At 36.1% G+C, this 23,269-nt stretch overlaps 3 protein-coding genes across 3 annotated transcripts; all 3 read right to left on the bottom strand.

Moving 5' to 3' along the window:
- Positions 1-641: 641 nt before the first annotated feature.
- LOC306899752 (extracellular calcium-sensing receptor-like) lies at positions 642-3,784 on the bottom strand (the record flags this gene model as incomplete). The annotated part of the gene is made up of 6 exons (XM_079466224.1): positions 642-1,555; positions 1,687-1,810; positions 2,026-2,253; positions 2,347-3,102; positions 3,187-3,475; positions 3,576-3,784. The coding sequence occupies 6 exons, from the start codon at positions 3,782-3,784 to the stop codon at positions 642-644; spliced, it is 2,520 nt and encodes an 839-aa protein (XP_079322350.1).
- A 10,317-nt stretch (positions 3,785-14,101) lies between these two features.
- Positions 14,102-17,234, bottom strand: LOC306899769 (extracellular calcium-sensing receptor-like; the record flags this gene model as incomplete). The annotated part of the gene is made up of 6 exons (XM_079466240.1): positions 14,102-15,015; positions 15,152-15,275; positions 15,491-15,718; positions 15,812-16,567; positions 16,652-16,940; positions 17,041-17,234. Coding segments are annotated over 6 exons (2,505 nt in total), but the record flags the coding sequence as incomplete, so codon positions are not given.
- A 2,596-nt stretch (positions 17,235-19,830) lies between these two features.
- LOC306899755 (extracellular calcium-sensing receptor-like) lies at positions 19,831-22,978 on the bottom strand (the record flags this gene model as incomplete). Its single annotated transcript, XM_079466226.1, has 6 exons — positions 19,831-20,744; positions 20,881-21,004; positions 21,220-21,447; positions 21,541-22,296; positions 22,381-22,669; positions 22,770-22,978. The coding sequence occupies 6 exons, from the start codon at positions 22,976-22,978 to the stop codon at positions 19,831-19,833; spliced, it is 2,520 nt and encodes an 839-aa protein (XP_079322352.1).
- Between the last annotated feature and the right edge of the window lie 291 nt (positions 22,979-23,269).

Genomic DNA, 23,269 nt, shown 5'->3' with positions numbered 1-23,269 from the left:
ACTTAATTTGCCATATTAGTAAATTTTGTAATCCAAATGAAATGATCCAAGGATTCGTTCTCAAGTGTTAGCAGTCGTTCTACCTTTAGTCAAATACATCAAACAACTTTTAGCCCGACATCCTACAAATATTTATGTATATATGATAGGACCTAATTACTGTTTGCAGCTTGTATTATAAATTGTTATTTAAGTTTGCTATAGTAAACCAGGGTAGCTCAAAAACATGGTTTAGAGCATGACTTGTTTATGAACTTGTGTATCAGTGTAATTTCTTACGAATGAATATACATATTCTTTAACTAGCAGTGCTTTGTTTAAATACTGCAGAGCAGCAATCCACCCAAAAACTCTGGGTCTTTCTTTAGAAATCAAATGATTCATTTAGATCCGTAGGGGGAGAATTGTATTCATGGGGGCACAGCTTTTTAGTAAAGTCTCTGATTCTTACACAGTTGCATAATACTGTGTAATGTTTAGTATTAAAGTATAATTATTTGTGTGTAATCCATTAGTTTTTGGGTGAATTTGTGTTATTTTATTTATATTATATAATTTCATAGTAGTTTTCCAAACCAAAACAAATAAAATTTAAACATGGCTGTTTTAATGCAATGTTACAATGCATGTTTGTTCATTACTCAGTAGGACTTAGTTTGTGTTTTTCCCATCATATGTTGCTTTGTATTTTGTTCAGGCTTAAACAGGATGATGTAACATTTAGGTGCAAATATACAGAATAATAAACCAAAGCTTGAAGCTAAAATGGCAAATATCTCCACAGCTACAGTAAATTTTCCAGGAGAACTGACATAAGCTGGAATAAATGTGATCCACACAGCACAGAATATGAGAATACTGAATGTGATGAATTTAGCTTCATTGAAGTTATCAGGGAGCTTCCGAGCCAGAAAAGCCAGAATGAAGCACAAAAGAGCCAGAAGGCCAATATAACCCAACACAGCCCAGAAGCCAACAGTAGAACCCAGACTGCACTCAAGAATGATCTTCTCTTTATAATATTTCATATTTTTATAGGGAAAAGGAGGCGATATTGTTAGCCAAAGCACACATATGAGAATCTGTATAAGTGTAAAGGCAAGAACACTGAGTCTCTGTTGAAGAGGCCCAAACCATTTCATGACATTACTTCCTGGAAGTGTGGCCTTGAAGGCCATTAACACAACTATTGTTTTCCCCAGAACACAAGAGATACAGAGGACAAAAGTGATCCCAAACGCTGTGTGACGTAACATACAGGACCACTCAGTGGGGCGACCAATGAAAGTAAGAGAACAGAGAAAACACAGAATCAATGAGAAGAGCAGCAGGAAGCTCAGCTCTGAGTTGTTGGCTTTTACTATGGGGGTGTCCTTCTTACTGTAAAACAGAACTGTGACCAGTACAGTTATTACTACACCAAACAGTGAGAAAAAGACCAGCACTATACCCATAACTTCTGTGAATGACAGAAACTCTACAGACTTTAAAACACATTTATTTCTCTCAGCATTAGACCAGAATTCCACTGGACACTGCATGCAGTTATTTGAATCTGGAAGAATTTGGGGAGAATCTGATTAGACAAATTCTACTTCAACAAACCCCTTTGATAAGAAACTGCATCCTGAACAGTAAAAGGAAACAGCAAACAACAGTTTTCCTTTGATTTGGCCTTAAGTTTACCTGTCTCATTACTGATTTCTCCATCCGCACATTGAATACAGTCATAACAGCAGACAGGTCTTCCTCTCTGTCCAGCCTTCCTAGTGCCTGGAGGACAACTCTCACTGCACACAGACCTTGGCTTCTACGGTACATGGAAACACATAACATCTGCACCTTTTGCCATTCATCTCTATTGAATGAAAATATGTATACCAATAATATTAAGCAATCCTTATACTGTTTTACTTCTGGATTATTGACTCAGATTTAATGAAAAATCGCTGTAGTAATGTGTCCAGTATACAAGTGCTTTTTACATTTATCACTGTACTTTTTATTGATTTATTTATTTTTTACCTGCAGCTGTCCTCCAGCCCAGATGATGTTTTCAGTGTTAAGCACAAAGCGCTGGTCAGGGGGCAGTGAGGCATCATAGTAACCCACTGCTTTAAACGGAATTGATCCATCAGAGTTCTGCTGCCAGTTCACAACTTCATACTGGGGTACTGCAGCACCAGTGCTGTCAAACCACACACGATCTCCAAACTTTACAGTGAAATTCACATTTTTTAGAGACTCAACAACCTAGTGAAAATACAGATTTTGAGCATTATAATTGCATAAAACATAATACAACTGAAATGCGGATGCATTTTCTTCACACATTCCCATTTTTACCTGATGTGGTTTTATTGTCAGGGCATTTGCACAGAGGCCTTGTTCCTTGCATTTCAGGAGACTGTGTAGTCCATAAGCCACAGCATAAACTGCTTTGTAGACATTACTTGAATATCTATGTTCAGTCACATCTTCATTGTTATTTCTCAGCACCAGCAGATCTTGATATCTGCTGCATTTTAATTCATTTTGAAAAGAATTCACTTCCTTTTGTGAGCATGGAAAAGCTGTTTCCCAAAATGATTTAATAACATAATCTGAAAACCCTTCTATATTGATTTTTCTCAATGCTATCCCCAGTGACCCTCTCATCACATGAAAGCTGTTTGGAGCGATGTAAAACTTCGAAGTTATCCATCCCTCCACACCAATAATTTGTAGACCTGTAATGTTCTGAATACTTAGTTGCTCGATAAGTAATCCCATCTCAGGAAATGAAACAAATGCAACAATCACTTTTGCAGTTCCTTTTTTCATTGTGTTTACAACTTTTTGGAGTTTTTCAGGCTCTGTTCTGTAGAATTTAACAGAGTACTCTATACAAATCCCTTCTTTTTTGGCCATATTTAGAAATATGGCCATTCCATTGTTTCCATAGTCATTGTCACTGTTCACAGCTCCTACCCAAGACCAGCCAAAGTGCTTAACTATAAGTGCAAGTACTCTTCCCTGGTGATAATCACTAGCAATAGTCCTGAAGAATGAGGGGTAATCTTCTCTATTACTGAGACATTCACATGAAGCTGAGTGACTTATCTGAAAAAGTTACAGGACATTTTAAAAGACTCATGACTTTGGATTGCTTTAATTTTGGCTAAATTCGACTATTTTGCCTCTTACCACCGGAATTTTAAAAGGTCCTGTTGTTCTGGACAGAATAACTGTGGCAGAAGACTCTGTTTCTCCTATGATAGCATGTATCGAAGTCTGTCCATTGCATTTTTCTCCTGCTGTAAACTCTTCATCATTTAGTAATGCCATAGTTGCACTCATAGAAGACAGTCTTGAACTACAGGTATCATATATTCTATAGCCAATAGAAACATTTGGGAGCAATGTTTCATTTCTGTTAATTTCCTCAATGGCAAAAATCATGATTTGAACCAACCGGAAATCGCTCAGTGTCACACTGTAAAAAGAATACACAAGTAGGGTAAAACATTAGGATGTAATAAATACTGTACATAGTCTGCTCTAACATTTTTTAAATAGTTTTCAAAGTAACAAACCTGGAGCATGAGAGACGCTGGGGTTTTTGAATGAACTCAAATGAAGGTAATATTTCTTTACCATGGACTGCAAAAATCCCACCAATAGTTACGTCTCCATTCTTTGAAAATAGCGGGTATTTAGGGTCTCCAATCATTTGGCACACAGTATTTTGTGCCTGTGTATTAAGGTGATGGAACAACAGCAGTGTGTATAGAAAAAAAATCATCCCAACGATTGAACTCACAGCAGGTGCAAAATACAATTGACCCTGATTCTTTAATGGTTGTACTTTTATAGACAGTCGCAAAATACGCAATGACCTCATGGGGCACACTGTTAAACCTCGCTGTAAATTACAGGGTAAATAACTTTAAAATAGTCAGTATTTAGCAGTAACATTGGGAAACAGTATTTAACTGAAACATGAGGTCCATTTCTGTAGCTCAGATAATATAATACAGTTAATAACTATATTAACACATTACAGAGAACAGCTGTAATATTCAGCTGTAAAATACTGCCTTTTTTACTAAACTGTCACATACACACACATATGTGCGCTGACTGCTTAATTGTTTACGCAAAGGTGTTGCCACTTTAAAGGCAGCCAGGTGTGTGTGATCATTGAGTTTATGTTCCTTTCCTTTGATTGTCATGGTTTGAAACTTAAAATGAAATCCCCAACAATGAGTGATTAAACATTTCAAATATTTAGAAGGTTTTTGTTAAATATACTGCAAACGTAGATAAGTTAATCATTTCTTATTATGTGCTCTGTATCTTTTGATTCCATAAGCTACCTGTTAGCTAGCTTTTAGCATCTTACAACTCTCAGTAGCCTTTAGAGTTGAAAATAATTTATCACCCCACCGCTTCTTTTTTTATTTTTCCTGTTTATTTTTTATTGTGTAGTCACATTACCCACAATGTACAGATGTGAATTGTGAGAATTGCCTTTACGCCAACTAGGCCTTTTTTATACACATGTTAAAAAAACACCAACACAGTGCGAATTTTCAGTTTGAGTTTCAGTGCCCTTGTATTTGTAAGAAATTCTCCTCATTAAGGTCACACATGCAGATTGACAAAATTATTGATGAATTACTTGCACAAGATCTGTTAACTTTGTACAACGAAGGTTGTAAAAGCTACTTCAAAAAGAACTTCAACTTTGTTCCCCCAAAACCAATATATCTGGGCAGTGACTGTTAAGGTAAAGTTAAAATGGAAGAAAAAGAGGAAAATATATATACTCATCATTGTTAAATTAAAAAGATTTGAGATAAAAATGAGTGAAGCCTATTGGGTATGAGCACGAGGCAGGGTTGAACGGAACGGAAGTGTCGGTACGGTGGTCGGGTTGGCCGGCTGGGTTGAGAGTGGAGTGCGCATGGTAGGAAGCGCAGGGGATTCTGGAAGCGATCCGGAAATGGAGGAGGAAGAGTCAGGCGTGGGAAATGGAGGTAATAAATGGAAGGTAGTTGAAAATCGAAAAAGAAAATCAGACTGGGGGAAGTCGTCAGATTCTGATAGTGATAAGGGAAAACATCAGTTAAGGAGAAGAAAGGAGGAATATAAGGTAATGATAAAATTCGTATCTGAATCTGATTCGGCAATAAATCCGCTGAAATTAACTAAAGCTATTAATGACGAGATAGGGCCAATTGATAATGCAAAAATGTTAAGAGGCGGTAAGTTGTTATTATTCTGTAAAGATAATAAGCAACAGAAAAAGACATTAGGACTGAAAACGATACTGGGGAAAAAAGTAACAAGTTCAATTCCTGAAAAGGAAAATTGGGTAAGAGGAGTAATAACAGGAATCCCGGTAGACATGACAACAGAAAGAATTAAAAATAATATCTCTGGAGCAGAAGTTAAGGAAGTAAGAAGACTACAGTATCTCAAAGACAAAGAAAAGAAGGATAGTTTATCTGTGATGATTCATTTTGATGAGGACAAATTACCTGAAAGGGTGTATTTAGGATATATGAGTTATACGGTTAGACCATATGTACCTCCACCATTAAGATGCTTTAAATGCCAAAGATTTGGTCATGTTGCGGCAGTGTGTAGAGGGAAGCAAAGATGTGCAAGATGTGGAGGAGAGCACGATTACGGTAAATGCGAACAAGGAGTAAACCCCAAATGTTGTAACTGTGGGGGAGAGCACAGCGCAGGGTACGGAGGATGTGAAGCGAGACAAAAAGTCCTGAAAGTACAAAATGTAAGAGTGGAAGATGGATTAACATATGCTGAGGCCCTGAAGAAAGTGGAACAGGAAACAAAAACAAAAGAAATTAAGAAAGCTGCACCTCAGATAATGAACAAAGACATTGAAGGAAATGAGAGGGATCTAGTGAAGATTGATAAAGTGTCTTTTGTAGCATTTATGGTTGAAGTGGTAAATTGCTCAGCACAAACGGAAAGTCGGACCGAGAGAATTAAAATTATAGTGAGAGCAGCAGAAAAGTATTTGGATATAGAGGGAATTAATGTGGAGATGATCAATGAAAAACTAAAAGTACAGGTAGGAAACACCCAGACACCACTCCGTGGAGGCTCGTAATGGTTTAATAATATTACAATGGAACGCAAGAAGTTTGATTGCGAACGGACAGGAATTTAAGAACTTTATATTAAAACAAGAAAGATGCCCAGATATAATATGTGTACAGGAGTCTTGGTTGAAACCATGTCTTAATTTTACAATATTAGGATATATCGCAATACGTAGAGACAGACAAGGTGGAAACGGAGGGGGGGTAGTAACTTTCATAAAACAAGATATAGGATACAGGATTGTAGAAATTAATGAGGAACATGAGGTAATAGTAGTTGAAATATGGGAAGGATCAGAAAGGTTAAAAATAGTGAATCTTTATAATCCATGTAAGAAACTAAATATAGGAGATTTGGAAAAAATAGATGAGAACGGTAGACAAAAAATGGTATGGTGTGGAGATTTTAATTCTTATAATACATTGTGGGGGAGTGAATATTCAGATCATAATGGATTGGTAGTGGAAGAAATGTTAGAATTAAGAGGATTAGTGTGTATAAATGATGGGTCGGGCACTAGAATAGATATTGGAAGTGGAAAGATGTCAGCTATAGATTTAACTTTGATGTCAGAAAATTTAGCAAGGAAAAGTACTTGGAAGGTAATAAATCACAACAATATGGGAAGCGATCATTTTCCAATATTATGCAAAATAGGAATAGATATTCAAAAAGAAAAGGGAGAGAGAATACAAAGATGGGCATTTAAAAAAGCAAATTGGCAACAATTCAAGGAGATTAGTGAAGTGTATTTGGAGGGTTTTCTGGGAGAAATAGATGATGTAGATGAGTTGAATACACATATTTGTAGAGCAATTCGGATGGCAGCGGTAGAAGCAGTAGGGAAAAAGAAGTCGGGGTGTAGGAAAAAGGTGGTTCCTTGGTGGAATGAGGAATGTAGTGAAGCAGTATATATAAGAAATAAAGCTCTTAGAAAAGTAAGGAGAAGTATCAATTTTAATGATTTAATAAATTATAAAAAAGCACAAGCAAAAGTGAGACGTGTAATAAGAATAACTAAGAGAAAATATTGGAGGAAATTCTGTGAAAGTATTGGTGAAGATATTGAAATTAATAAAATATGGAGGATGATTAGAAAGATGAGTGGAATTCAGAGTTATAGTAGCATTCCAGTTTTAATAGATAAAGGAAAATCAGCAGTTTCAGATAAAGAAAAAGTAGAAGTATTAGCAGAAACTTTTATGAAGGTGCATAGTAATGAGAATATTACTGAGGAAATGAGACGACACAGGAGAGAATGCATTAGAGAAAATCCAAAAATTTTGGAAAAAAGAGGGCAGTCAGGTAATGTAATAGAGGAAGCATTTACAATGTATGAAATGAAGAGAGCACTCTCAGGGGTAAGGAAAACTTCTCCAGGAAAGGACGACATTTGTGTAGAATTGATAAAAAATTTATCAGTAACATCATTAGATACAATTCTAGGATTGTTTAATAGAGTATGGGAAACAGGGAAACTTCCTTCTGAGTGGAAACATGGGGTCATAGTACCAATTGGAAAGCCAGGAAAAGACAAAGCGCAACCAAGCAGCTATAGGCCAATAGCTCTGACATCTAACCTATGTAAGCTAATGGAGAGAATGGTAATGTCAAGGTTAGTATATTTTATTGAAAAAAAGGGGTTATTTTCACAATACCAGAGTGGTTTTAGGAAGGGGCGTAGCACAATGGATTCTGTAATTAGTCTGGAGGGAGCAATAAGGAAGGCTCAAGTAAATAAAGAGGTAGTAGTTGGAGTGTTCTTTGATATTGAGAAGGCATACGATATGTTATGGAAAGAGGGTTTGTTAATGAAACTGGATAGAATGGGAATTAATGGAAGGATGTATGATTGGATCATGGACTTCTTATTGAATAGGACAATACAAGTTAGAATAGGGACAACATATTCACAAATATATACAATAGACAATGGAACTCCCCAAGGTAGCGTGTGTAGTCCAATACTTTTTAACATCATGATTAATGATATATATACTCAAATAGACTCAGGAATAGGGAGGTCACTGTACGCAGATGATGGTGCACTATGGAAAAAGGGAAGGAATGAAATATTTGTAGTAAAAAGTCTGCAAGGAGCAGTAAATAAGGTAGAAAATTGGGCAAAGGAGTGGGGTTTCCGGTTTTCAATTGAAAAAACGCAGGTCATTTGTTTTACAAAAAGGAGGAAAGATAGTAGAGTAAGTATAAAAATGTATGGTCATGAATTGGAACAAGTTAAAATGTTAAGATTTTTAGGTATGTGGATGGACTCTAAATTAACATTTGGTATTCACATTCAAAAGCTAATAGATAAATGTAAAAAAGGAATAAATGTAATGAGGTGCTTGGCTGGGATTGAGTGGGGTGCGAGTAGACAGTCTTTAAGAAGAATATATAGCGCATTAATAAGACCGGCAATAGATTATGGTAGTTTAATATACTGCTCTGCATCAGAAACATGGCTCAAAAAGATTGAGGTAATACAGACTCAAGCTCTAAGGATTAGCTGTGGTGCATTTAGAACATCTCCAGTACCATCTATTCAAGTAGAGATGGGAGAAATGCCATTAGAAGTTCGTAGGAGAAAGTTAAGGATGAGATACTGGATCAATGTAAAAGGACATGATGAAAGGCATCCAGTAAAAAAGGTGCTTGAAAACTGTTGGGAGTATGAGTATGGAAATATAAGGAGTTTTGGCTGGGTAGCAAATGAGGAAGCACTGGAAACAGGTATAACTGAGATAGAGGTAGCTCCTTCTGTAGCAATTTCATCTATACCCCCATGGTTATTCCCAATGCCAGAAATAGACCTATTCATACATAATGAGATACATAAGAATGAATTAAATCTGCCACCGAAAGAAATCGTTCAACAACACATTATTCAAGCATATAACAACATTACTCAAATATTTACAGATGGATCAAAAGATCCGGAAACAGGTAGAGCAGCTGCAGCAATATATATTCCTCAGTACAATATTAAAATATCAAAAAGAGCAACAAATCATATATTTGTTTTTACAACAGAACTGATAGCAGTGTTATTGGCGTTACAATGGATAGAAGAAAAGCAGCCTAACAGTAGCGTGATATGTACAGACTCACTATCAGCTTTGCAGAGTCTAGAAAGTGGGAAATCTTTAGCAAGACAAGATATTTTAAATGAAACATTACAGAAGCTATATAACATAAAGCAATTAGGGATAAAGGTGAGTTTTCTGTGGGTTCCAGCCCATGTCGGAGTAAAGGGAAATGAGGAAGTAGATAAACTGGCAAAGGAGTCTTTGAAAGATCATGAGATCAACATCAGAGTTCAGATGAGTAAAGCAGAAATTAAGGGGATGATCGGGACTGAAATGAAAAAGAGGTGGCAGAGTTTATGGGATAATGAAATAAGAGGAAGACACATGTATAGCATTCAAAGAAACGTGGGGGTGGAAAGAACAACTATAAATAACAGGAAAATGGATGTGATAATTACGAGATTACGTATTGGGCATACTTCACTAAACCAAAGTCTACATAAAATAGGAAAACACGAAACTGGTAACTGCAATAAATGTGGAGATTCTGAAACAGTAAAGCATATTTTACTAGAATGTACAGCATACAATAGAGAAAGACTCGAATTAATTCAGTCACTAAAGGATAGGGGTGTAAGCAATTATTCACTAAAGGAATTATTAGGAGAAGGAACAAATTATGAAATACACGAGAAATTATTAAAATTTATTAAGGATACAGAACTGGTAAATAAGATATAATTGATATATATATTTATATATATATATTTATTCAACCAAGTCGTGCTCCATACTCCAACCCAGTAGGTGGCGGAAATGCACCTTTAGTTGGTTGCCAACCGCCATATAAACATCAGAAGAAGAAGAAGAAGGGTATGAGCACAGTGCTACCTGGAACAACCAAGGAAGCTGATTGCATTGGAACTGCACATGGCACAAAGTACCAGATGTGTGTGATTGCCAGCATGCTGAAAGATCTTTGTGAGCAGTGAATGTGCTTCTCCTACCCAAGATTGGAAATCAGCATTGGGTCAATTGAGTTTGTCCAAAGACTGCTGGGAAAAGCCACAATGTGTTCATAAACTTAGAGATGCTACTGGTAGGACAAATACTCGTTGTGTACTGGATGCTTGAGAGTAGTTTATGCTAGTAGTTTTAGCACCTAGCATGCTAACTGGACGTGTGCTATGAAGTGTTCTTGATTTTACATTGCTGTTAAGTTGCTACATAAACTGCAAATATTTTAACAATGTTGTTTGTACTTAAAATATCTTTGAATACTGTGTGCAGTGACTTATATATTTATGTTTTCTGTAGGCCTATAGGTTATTAAGCTAATCATCTGAGATATTCATTGAAACATATAATACATTGATTTGATGATGAAGAAATCTATGCTTTGAGTTATTCTATGCACCCTCTTAAAGTTGATTGGAGCCTTTTTCAAGTTTGGTCAGACATGCAGGCAAACAAACCCTGATAACTTGACAGTGACACAGCTGGTAAAGATCGCTTTTGACATTATGTGCCAGTTATAGAAACCCTAAAATCTCTGTTTAAGCAAGCATCGGTGAGGGAGCAGTACAACCAGTCAAAAATGCTTGATCATGATGACAAGGTAATGGAGGATATAAGGATGGCACATGCATCACGCAAAATGCCATCTTTCATGAGAATCCATCATCGTTATCAATGATCTTGTATCGGGATGCATTTGAAGAATAGCCTTTTTTATGTATTTGTGTGTTTGTGTAATATTGTAAGTTAATACTTTAGTTTATTAGTGACATTAATTATGGTCTACTATTCATTTGCAAAGTTGTGTTGAAAATGTTTAATGAATTGATAAGTGACACAGTTTCTGTTGTTTATTTATATTTTTTATATTGTAAAAGAAAATAGAATGTATTTGGTTAACATTTTGAGTAATCTTTGCCATTGATATCCCATATCTACAATATAGTGTAATTGTTTTCTTTATTTTCCTTTAATGTGATTTATACATTGCCATACACTAGCAGTGGATGTTATATTTCAGAAAAAACTTTCAGGTTTGTTCAATTGTCTTATGTAATTATGGATTTTCTTGTGTTTTGTATGCTAAAGTAATAAATTATGTTTGTTTGAACCTTTTGAATTTCTTTGTCTTTTTAGAAGATAATGCCATCAAATAAAATGCAGCATATTTGATGGAGCACAATGTATATGTAGTATTCTACTGTGATTGTAATGCATTACAGTAAATAACTATCACCACTACTCCTGCCAGTAATTAGCTGTTATTCTTGATTTACAGTACAATACTGACAAAATTGTTGCCAGTTAGTCACCGTAAAGTCTCAGTTACTGTTAAATACTGGCAACACTGTTGCCAGCTAATAACTGTTGAATCTGCATTACAGTAAGTAGCTGGCAACAGTGTTGCCAGTATTTTACTGTAGAAATGCCTTGAAAGGTCTAACAGTGCAGAACATGAGCCATGTCAATCAGGGGTGGAATAATAACTATATTTTTTCAGAAAGGAAAATAAACATTTAAACATAAATGTGTTATTTATTGTCATTCCTAAATAATACAAAACCAAACAACTGATTGCTGATTTACTTTTTAAAGTTCAATTAGAAAACAAAATGACTGCTTATTAGAGGAGTCCTATTTTGCCTACTTTTTTCAAAGTCTTCATTATGTTTTGATTTGCTAAACAATAGGTGCTCATGTTTCGATCTTCCAAAAAATGCATTATATTACATATTTCACCTATGCTTTAGTTTTATTCTCTCCTTACGTAATAGTCTGAATAGTGAAGCTGAGACTGTCTTTTGTGATTTGTGTCTTAGAGTGTGTGTTGAGATGTCCTGCCCATTACCCTATCCATGTTCCAGGGGTAAGGGTTTAAGTCAAATTTGCCCCTCATGATCTAACTACTGCAGGAAGTAGCTTGTTGTAGTCACAACGAGCTGTTCAATGCACATTAGTCTTTATTCTGTTAAAGAAAACATCTTACATTTCCAACCAGACCGACAGAAAGGGAACATCATTTATTTCCTGGATATGAGGGCAAGGCTTTGCGTATATTTTAAATATATATATATATATATATATATATATATATATACGTTTGAGACCGTTCGGGTATCTTCTGTCCGGTTTGCATTACAGGAGTTTCCATGAGAAATACCAAAACGGGAGAGTTGGCAGGTATGGATATGACCCAGAACTAAATACGAAATAATATCAAAACACTTCAATACAGCATCCATTTGCACTATTTGGGTCTGTTTGTGTTCAAATTTGTTTCGTGTTATATCATCTGCCATGTTATCTTTTATGTTTATTATGCGCTACTGATGTACAGTGAAGATTCTCACGGGTGCACTATCACAGGCCACACATGACATACGAGTCAAAACATCAGACTCATCCGTGCAGGTGAGCAGTGCTGAATCAAATCTCACGAAAAGAAAATACCTCCGCACATCATCTGAAGTATCTATTACAAACTAATATGGCAACAATGAGGCCATTCTTACGGACTCTGATTGGTTTACTGAACATTACGCCCAAAAAATACCCATTACTAGTTAAGATAATTGGGACAACCCGTTTAGATCATGCGCCGTCGTTTAATTAGCAAAAGTGTATTCGGACACGCCCTGAGTGCACCTGTGCTATGCATGCTAGACCATGCGCTTAGATCGTTAAAATAGAGCCACATTTGCTTGTTAAACTCCTACAAATGCATATGCAAAAAAAGATGTGTCTACTCCATTCTATGCTAATTTTAACTGCGCGTCTTTAGTAAATACGTTTTTTTATGCCAAAAGAGGCGTTAGTTAAATGTTGGTAAATCTTTCCCTAAGCCTGCCATTTACAGTAAATGCATAGAAATAAATTTAAGGAACCATGATAAAATGAAAATTATTTAAAGTTTAATAATATTATTTTTACATCATTGGTATTGAAATTAGACAAACATTTAATTGTCTAATGACAATAAAGCTAAAGAGAAATCACAAAAAACAAACAAACACACCACTACCCCATCTTCCGCTTTCGTCAGCGCTCGGCTTGACTAATGTCCGTCCTGTGCACTGTGCACCTTAATGCAGATTGGCTACAAGGTTGTTTTGGTACTCTGCCCAACTTTGTCTAAACAAGCGTAATTCAGAAATCGGACACCCTGCCTTTACAAAACAACTATAAAATATAGTTATACTATATATATATTTAGACAATATAAATGTAAGGTGTCTGAAATACAATATTTAAAGTTCTTATGCACACAAAGTTCATATACCGTACATAAAATCAACTTAATTTGCCATATTAGTAAATTTTGTAATCCAAATGAAATGATCCAAGGATTCGTTCTCAAGTGTTAGCAGTCGTTCTACCTTTAGTCAAATACATCAAACAACTTTTAGCCCGACATCCTACAAATATTTATGTATATATGATAGGACCTAATTACTGTTTGCAGCTTGTATTATAAATTGTTATTTAAGTTTGCTATAGTAAACCAGGGTAGCTCAAAAACATGGTTTAGAGCATGACTTGTTTATGAACTTGTGTATCAGTGTAATTTCTTACGAATGAATATACATATTCTTTAACTAGCAGTGCTTTGTTTAAATACTGCAGAGCAGCAATCCACCCAAAAACTCTGGGTCTTTCTTTAGAAATCAAATGATTCATTTAGATCCGTAGGGGGAGAATTGTATTCATGGGGGCACAGCTTTTTAGTAAAGTCTCTGATTCTTACACAGTTGCATAATACTGTGTAATGTTTAGTATTAAAGTATAATTATTTGTGTGTAATCCATTAGTTTTTGGGTGAATTTGTGTTATTTTATTTATATTATATAATTTCATAGTAGTTTTCCAAACCAAAACAAATAAAATTTAAACATGGCTGTTTTAATGCAATGTTACAATGCATGTTTGTTCATTACTCAGTAGGACTTAGTTTGTGTTTTTCCCATCATATGTTGCTTTGTATTTTGTTCAGGCTTAAACAGGATGATGTAACATTTAGGTGCAAATATACAGAATAATAAACCAAAGCTTGAAGCTAAAATGGCAAATATCTCCACAGCTACAGTAAATTTTCCAGGAGAACTGACATAAGCTGGAATAAATGTGATCCACACAGCACAGAATATGAGCATACTGAATGTGATGAATTTAGCTTCATTGAAGTTATCAGGGAGCTTCCGAGCCAGAAAAGCCAGAATGAAGCACAAAAGAGCCAGAAGGCCAATATAACCCAACACAGCCCAGAAGCCAACAGTAGAACCCAGACTGCACTCAAGAATGATCTTCTCTTTATAATATTTCATATTTTTATAGGGAAAAGGAGGCGATATTGTTAGCCAAAGCACACATATGAGAATCTGTATAAGTGTAAAGGCAAGAACACTGAGTCTCTGTTGAAGAGGCCCAAACCATTTCATGACATTACTTCCTGGAAGTGTGGCCTTGAAGGCCATTAACACAACTAATGTTTTCCCCAGAACACAAGAGATACAGAGTACAAAAGTGATCCCAAACGCTGTGTGACGTAACATACAGGACCACTCAGTGGGGCGACCAATGAAAGTAAGTGAACAGAGAAAACACAGAATCAATGAGAAGAGCAGCAGGAAGCTCAGCTCTGAGTTGTTGGCTTTTACTATGGGGGTGTCCTTCTTACTGTAAAACAGAACTGTGACCAGTACAGTTATTCCTACTCCAAACAGTGAGAAAAAGACCAGCACTATACCCATAACTTCTGTGAATGACAGAAACTCTACAGACTTTAAAACACATTTATTTCTCTCAGCATTAGACCAGAATTCCACTGGACACTGCATGCAGTTATTTGAATCTGGAAGAATTAGAGAATCTGATTAGACAAATTCTACTTCAACAAACCCCTTTGATAAGAAACTGCATCCTGAACAGTAAAAGGAAACAGCAAACAACAGTTTTCCTTTGAATCTTTGATTTGGGCTGAAGTTTACCTGTCTCATTACTGATTTCTCCATCCGCACATTGAATACAGTCATAACAGCAGACAGGTCTTCCTCTCTGTACAGCCTTCCTAGTGCCTGGAGGACAACTCTCACTGCACACAGACCTTGGCTTCTACGGTACATGGAAACACATAACATCTGCACCTTTTGCCATTCATCTCTATTGAATGAAAATATGTATACCAATAATATTAAGCAATCCTTATACTGTTTTACTTCTGGATTATTGACTCAGATTTAATGAAAAATCACTGTAGTAATGTGTCCAGTATACAAGTGCTTTTTACATTTATCACTGTACTTTTTATTGATTGATTTATTTTTTACCTGCAGCTGTCCTCCAGCCCAGATGATGTTTTCAGTGTTTAGCACAAAGCGCTGGTCAGGGGGCAGTGAGGCATCATAGTAACCCACTGCTTTAAACTTTAATGATCCATTAGAGTCCTGCTGCCAGTTCACAACTTCATACTGGGCTACTGCAGCACCAGTGCTGTCAAACCACACACGATCTCCAAACTTTACAGTGAAATTCACATTTTTTAGAGACTCAACAACCTAGTGAAAATACAGATTTTGAGCATTATAATTGCATAAAACATAATACAACTGAAATGCGGAGGCATTTTCTTCACACATTCCCATTTTTACCTGATGTGGTTTTATTGTCAGGGCATTTGCACAGATGCCTTGTTCCTTGCATTTCAGGAGACTGTGTAGTCCATAAACCACAGCATAAACTGCTTTGTAGACATTACTTGAATATCTATGTTCAGGCACATCTTCATTGTTATTTCTCAGCACCAGCAGATCTTGATATCTGCTGCATTTTAATTCATTTTGAAAAGAATTCACTTCCTTTTGTGAGCATGGAAAAGCTGTTTCCCAAAATGATTTAATAACATAATCTGAAAACCCTTCTATATTGATTTTTCTCAATGCTATCCCCAGTGACCCTCTCATCACATGAAAGCTGTTTGGAGCGATGTAAAACTTCGAAGTTATCCATCCCTCCACACCAATAATTTGTAGACCTGTAATGTTCTGAATACTTAGTTGCTCGATAAGTAATCCCATCTCAGGAAATGAAACAAATGCAACAATCACTTTTGCAGTTCCTTTTTTCATTGTGTTTACAACTTTTTGGAGTTTTTCAGGCTCTGTTCTGTAGAATTTAACAGAGTACTCTATACAAATCCCTTCTTTTTTGGCCATATTTAGAAATATGGCCATTCCATTGTTTCCATAGTCATTGTCACTGTTCACAGCTCCTACCCAAGACCAGCCAAAGTGCTTAACTATAAGTGCAAGTACTCTTCCCTGGTGATAATCACTAGCAATAGTCCTGAAGAATGAGGGGTAATCTTCTCTATTACTGAGACATTCACATGAAGCTGAGTGACTTATCTGAAAAAGTTACAGGAAATTTTAAAAGACTCATGAGTTTGGATTGCTTTAATTTTGGCTAAATTCGACTATTTTGCCTCTTACCACTGGAATTTTAAAAGGTCCTGTTGTTCTGGACAGAATAACTGTGGCAGAAGACTCTGTTTCTCCTATGATAGCATGTACCGAAGTCTGTCCATTGCATTTTTCTCCTGCTGTAAACTCTTCATCATTTAGTAATGCCATAGTTGCACTCATAGAAGACAGTCTTGAACCACAAGTATCATATATTCTATAGCCAATAGAAACATTTGGGAGCAATGTTTCATTTCTGGTAATTTCCTCAATTGCAAAAATCATGATTTGAACCAACCGGAAATCGCTCAGTGTCACACTGTAAAAAGAATACACAAGTAGGGTAAAACATTAGCATGTAATAAATACTGTACATAGTCTGCTCTAACATTTTTTAAATAGTTTTCAAAGTAACAAACCTGGAGCATGAGAGACGCTGGGGTTTTTGAATGAACTCAAATGAAGGTAATATTTCTTTACCATGGACTGCAAAAATCCCACCAATAGTTACGTCTCCATTCTTTGAAAATAGCGGGTATTTAGGGTCTCCAATCATTTGGCACACAGTATTTTGTGCCTGTGTATTAAGGTGATGGAACAACAGCAGTGTGTATAGAAAAAAAAATCATCCCAACGATTGAACTCACAGCAGGTGCAAAATACAATTGACCCTGATTCTTTAATGGTTGTACTTTTATAGACAGTCGCAAAATACGCAATGACCTCATGGGGCATAACATGAGCCATGTCAATCAGGGGTGGAATAATAACTATATTTTTTCAGAAAGGAAAATAAACATTTAAACATAAATGTGTTATTTATTGTCATTCCTAAATAATACAAAACCAAACAACTGATTGCTGATTTACTTTTTAAAGTTCAATTAGAAAACAAAATGACTGCTTATTAGAGGAGTCCTATTTTGCCTACTTTTTTCAAAGTCTTCATTATGTTTTGATTTGCTAAACAATAGGTGCTCATGTTTCGATCTTCAAAAAAATGCATTACATTACATATTTCACCTATGCTTTAGTTTTATTCTCTCCTTCCGTAATAGTCTGAATAGTGAAGCTGAGACTGTCTTTTGTGATTTGTGTACCGCTTAGAGTGTGTGTTGAGATGTCCTGCCCATTACCCTATCCATGTTCCAGGGGTAAGGGTTTAAGTCAAATTTGCCCCTCATGATCTAACTACTGCAGGAAGTAGCTTGTTGTAGTCACAACGAGCTGTTCAATGCACATTCGTCTTTAAAAAGTGATTTCTGTTAAAGAAAACATCTTACATTTCCAACCAGACCGACAGAAAGGAAACATCATTTATTTCCTGGATATGAGGGCAAGGCTTTGCGTATATTTTAAATATGTATATATATATATACATTTGAGACCGTTCGGGTATCTTCTGTCCGGTTTGCATTACAGGAGTTTCCATGAGAAGTACCAAAACGGGAGAGTTGGCAGGTATGGATATGACCCAGAACTAAATACGAAATAATATCAAAACACTTCAATACAGCATCCATTTGCACTATTTGGGTCTGTTTGTGTTCAAATTTGTTTCGTGTTATATCATCTGCCATGTTATCTTTTATGTTTATTATGAGCTACTGATGTACAGTGAAGATTCTCACGGGTGCACTGTCACAGGCCACACGTGACATACGACTCAAAACATCAGACTCATCCGTGCAGGTGAGCAATGCTGAATCAAATCTCACGAAAAGAAAATACCTCCGCACATCATCTGCAGTATCTATTACAAACTAATATGGCAACAATGATTCTTACGGACTCTGATTGGTTTACTGAACGTTACGCCCAAAAAATACCCATTACTAGTTAAGATAATTGGGACAACCCCTTTAGATCATGCGCCGTCGTTTAATTAGCAAAAGTGTATTCGGACACGCCCTGAGTGCACCTGTGCTATGCATGCTAGACCATGCGCTTAGATCGTTAAAATAGAGCCACATTTGCTTGTTAAACTCCTACAAATGCATATGCAAAAAAAGATGTGTCTACTCCATTCTATGCTAATTTTAACTGCGCGTCTTTAGTAAATACGTTTTTTTATGCCAAAAGAGGCGTTAGTTAAATGTTGGTAAATCTTTCCCTAAGCCTGCCATTTACAGTAAATGCATAGAAATAAATTTAAGGAACCATGATACAATGAAAATTATTTTAAAGTTTAATAATATTATTTTTACATCATTTGTATTGAAATGTGTCATTTAATTGTCTAATGACAATAAAGCTAAAGAGAAATCACAAAAAACAAACAAACACACCACTACCCCATCTTCCGCTTTCGTCAGCGCTCGGCTTGACTAATGTCCGTCCTGTGCACTGTGCACCTTAATGCAGATTGGCTACAAGGTTGTTTTGGTACTCTGCCCAACTTTGTCTAAACAAGCGTAATTCAGAAATCGGACACCCTGCCTTTACAAAACAACTATAAAATATAGTTATACTATATATATATTTAGACAATATAAATGTAAGGTGTCTGAAATACAATTTTTAAAGTTCTTATGCACACAAAGTTCATATACCGTACATAAAATCAACTTAATTTGCCATATTAGTAAATTTTGTAATCCAAATGAAATGATCCAAGGATTCGTTCTCAAGTGTTAGCAGTCGTTCTACCTTTAGTCAAATATATCAAACAACTTTTAGCCCGACATCCTACAAAATATGTATGTATATATGATAGGACCTAATTACTGTTTGCAGCTTGTATTATAAATTGTTATTTAAGTTTGCTACAGTAAACCAGGGTAGCTCAAAAACATGGTTTAGAGCATGACTTGTTTATGAACTAGTGCATCAGTGTAATTTCTTACGAATGAATATACATATTCTTTAACTAGCAGTGCTTTGTTTAAATACTGCAGAGCAGCAATCACCCAAAAACTCTGGGTCTTTCTTTAGAAATCTCAAATGATTCATTTAGATCCAAAGGGGGGGCATTGTATTCATGGGGGCACAGCTTTTTAGTAAAGTCTCTGATTCTTACACAGTTGCATAATACTGTGTAATGTTTAGTATTAAAGTATAATTATTTGTGTGTAATCCATTAGTTTTTGGGTGAATTTGTGTTATTTTATTTATATTATATAATTTCATAGTAGTTTTCTAAACAAAAACAAATAAAAATTAAACATGGCTGTTTTAATGCAATGTTACAATGCATGTTTGTTCATTACTCAGTAGGACTTAGTTTGTGTTTTTCCCATCATATGTTGCTTTGTATTTTGTTCAGGCTTAAACAGGATGATGTAACATTTAGGTGCAAATATACAGAATAATAAACCAAAGCTTGAAGCTAAAATGGCAAATATCTCCACAGCTACAGTAAATTTTCCAGGAGAACTGACATAAGCTGGAATAAATGTGATCCATACAGCACAGAATATGAGCATACTGAATGTGATGAATTTAGCTTCATTGAAGTTATCAGGGAGCTTCCGAGCTAGAAAAGCCAGAATGAAGCACAAAAGAGCCAGAAGGCCAATATAACCCAACACAGCCCAGAAGCCAACAGTAGAACCCAGACTGCACTCAAGAATGATCTTCTCTTTATAATATTTCATATTTTTATAGGGAAAAGGAGGCGACATTGTTAGCCAAAGCACACATATGAGAATCTGTATAAGTGTAAAGGCAAGAACACTGAGTCTCTGTTGAGGAGGCCCAAACCATTTCATGACATTACTTCCTGGAAGTGTGGCCTTGAAGGCCATTAACACAACTATTGTTTTCCCCAGAACACAAGAGATACAGAGGACAAAAGTGATCCCAAACGCTGTGTGACGTAACATACAGGACCACTCAGTGGGGCGACCAATGAAAGTAAGTGAACAGAGAAAACACAGAGTCAATGAGAAGAGCAGCAGGAAGCTCAGCTCTGAGTTGTTGGCTTTTACTATGGGGGTGTCCTTCTTACTGTAAAACAGGACTGTGACCAGTACAGTTATTCCTAAACCAAACAGTGAGAAAAAGACCAGCACTATACCCATAACTTCTGTGAATGACAGAAACTCTACAGACTTTAAAACACATTTATTTCTCTCAGCATTAGACCAGAATTCCACTGGACACTGCTTGCAGTTATTTGAATCTGGAAGAATTAGAGAATCTGATTAGACAAATTCTACTTCAACAAACACCTTTGATAAGAAACTGCATCCTGAACAGTAAAAGGAAACAGCAAACAACAGTTTTCCTTTGAATCTTTGATTTGGGCTGAAGTTTACCTGTCTCATTACTGATTTCTCCATCCGCACATTGAATACAGTCATAACAGCAGACAGGTCTTCCTCTCTGTACAGCCTTCCTAGTGCCTGGAGGACAACTCTCACTGCACACAGACCTTGGCTTCTACGTTACATGGAAACACATAACATCTGCACCTTTTGCCATTCATCTCTATTGAATGAAAATATGTATACCAATAATATTAAGCAATCCTTATACTGTTTTACTTCTGGATTATTGACTCAGATTTAATGAAAAATCACTGTAGTAATGTGTCCAGTATACAAGTGCTTTTTACATTTATCACTGTACTTCTTATTGATTGATTTATTTTTTACCTGCAGCTGTCCTCCAGCCCAGATGATGTTTTCAGTGTTTAGCACAAAGCGCTGGTCAGGGGGCAGTGAGGCATCATAGTAACCGACTGCTTTAAACTGGAATGATCCATCAGAGTCCTGCTGCCAGTTCACAACTTCATACTGGGCTACTGCAGCACCCGTGCTGTCAAACCACACACGATCTCCAAACTTTACAGTGAAATTCACATTTTTTAGAGACTCAACAACCTAGTGAAAATACAGATTTTGAGCATTATAATTGCATAAAACATAATACAACTGAAATGCGGATGCATTTTCTTCACACATTCCAATTTTTACCTGATGTGGTTTTATTGTCAGGGCATTTGCACAGATGCCTTGTTCCTTGCATTTCAGGAGACTGTGTAGTCCATAAGCCACAGCATAAACTGCTTTGTAGACATTACTTGAATATCTATGTTCAGGCACATCTTCATTGTTATTTCTCAGCACCAGCAGATCTTGATATCTGCTGCATTTTAATTCATTTTGAAAAGAATTCACTTCCTTTTGTGAGCATGGAAAAGCTGTTTCCCAAAATGATTTAATAACATAATCTGAAAACCCTTCTATATTGATTTTTCTCAATGCAATCCCCAGTGACCCTCTCATCACATGAAAGCTGTTTGGAGTGATGTAATTCTTCGAAGTTATCCATCCCTCCACACCAATAATTTGTAGACCTGTAATGTTCTGAATACTTAGTTGCTCGATAAGTAATCCCATCTCAAGAAATGAAACAAATGCAACAATCACTTTTGCAGTTCCTTTTTTCATTGTGTTTACAACTTTTTGGAGTTTTTCAGGCTCTGTTCTGTAGAATTTAACAGAGTACTCTATACAAATCCCTTCTTTTTTGGCCATATTTAGAAATATGGCCATTCCATTGTTTCCATAGTCATTGTCACTGTTCACAGCTCCTACCCAAGACCAGCCAAAGTGCTTAACTATAAGTGCAAGTACTCTTCCCTGGTGATAATCACTAGCAATAGTCCTGAAGAATGAGGGGTAATCTTCTCTATTACTGAGACATTCACATGAAGCTGAGTGACTTATCTGAAAAAGTTACAGGACATTTTAAAAGACTCATGAGTTTGGATTGCTTTAATTTTGGCTAAATTCGACTATTTTGCCTCTTACCACTGGAATTTTAAAAGGTCCTGTTGTTCTGGACAGAATAACTGTGGCAGAAGACTCTGTTTCTCCTATGATAGCATGTACCGAAGTCTGTCCATTGCATTTTTCTCCTGCTGTAAACTCTTCATCATTTAGTAATGCCATAGTTGCACTCATAGAAGACAGTCTTGAACCACAAGTATCATAAATTCTATAGCCAATAGAAACATTTGGGAGCAATGTTTCATTTCTGTTTATTTCCTCAATTGCAAAAATCATGATTTGAACCAACCGGAAATCTCTCAGTGTCACACTGTAAAAAGAATACACAAGTAGGGTAAAACATTAGCATGTAATAAATACTGTACATAGTCTGCTCTAACATTTTTTAAATAGTTTTCAAAGTAACAAACCTGGAGCATGAGAGACGCTGGGGTTTTTGAAGGAACTCAAATGAAGGTAATATTTCTTTACCATGGACTGCAAAAATCGCACCAATAGTTACGTCTCCAGTCTTTGAAAATAGCGGGTATTTAGGGTCTCCAATCATTTGGCACACAGTATTTTGTGCCTGTGTATTAAGGTGATGGAACAACAGCAGTGTGTATAGAAAAAAAATCATCCCAACGATTGAACTCACAGCAGGTGCAAAATACAATTGACCCTGATTCTTTAATGGTTGTACTTTTATAGACAGTCGCAAAATACGCAATGACCTCATGGGGCAGAACATGAGCCATGTCAATCAGGGGTGGAATAATAACTATATTTTTTCAGAAAGGAAAATAAACATTTAAACATAAATGTGTTCTTTACATTTACATTTATTCATTTGTCAGACGCTTTTATCCAAAGCGACTGACAAGTAGCTTATTAGAGGAGTCCTATTTTGCCTACTTTTTTCAAAGTCTTC

Source organism: Barbatula barbatula (assembly GCF_947034865.1).
Source record: "Barbatula barbatula genome assembly, chromosome: 10".
NCBI classification, from domain to species: Eukaryota; Metazoa; Chordata; class Actinopteri; order Cypriniformes; family Nemacheilidae; genus Barbatula; species Barbatula barbatula.
Note: the sequence above shows the minus strand (reverse complement) of the source record. Positions and strands in the feature narration are given on the sequence as shown.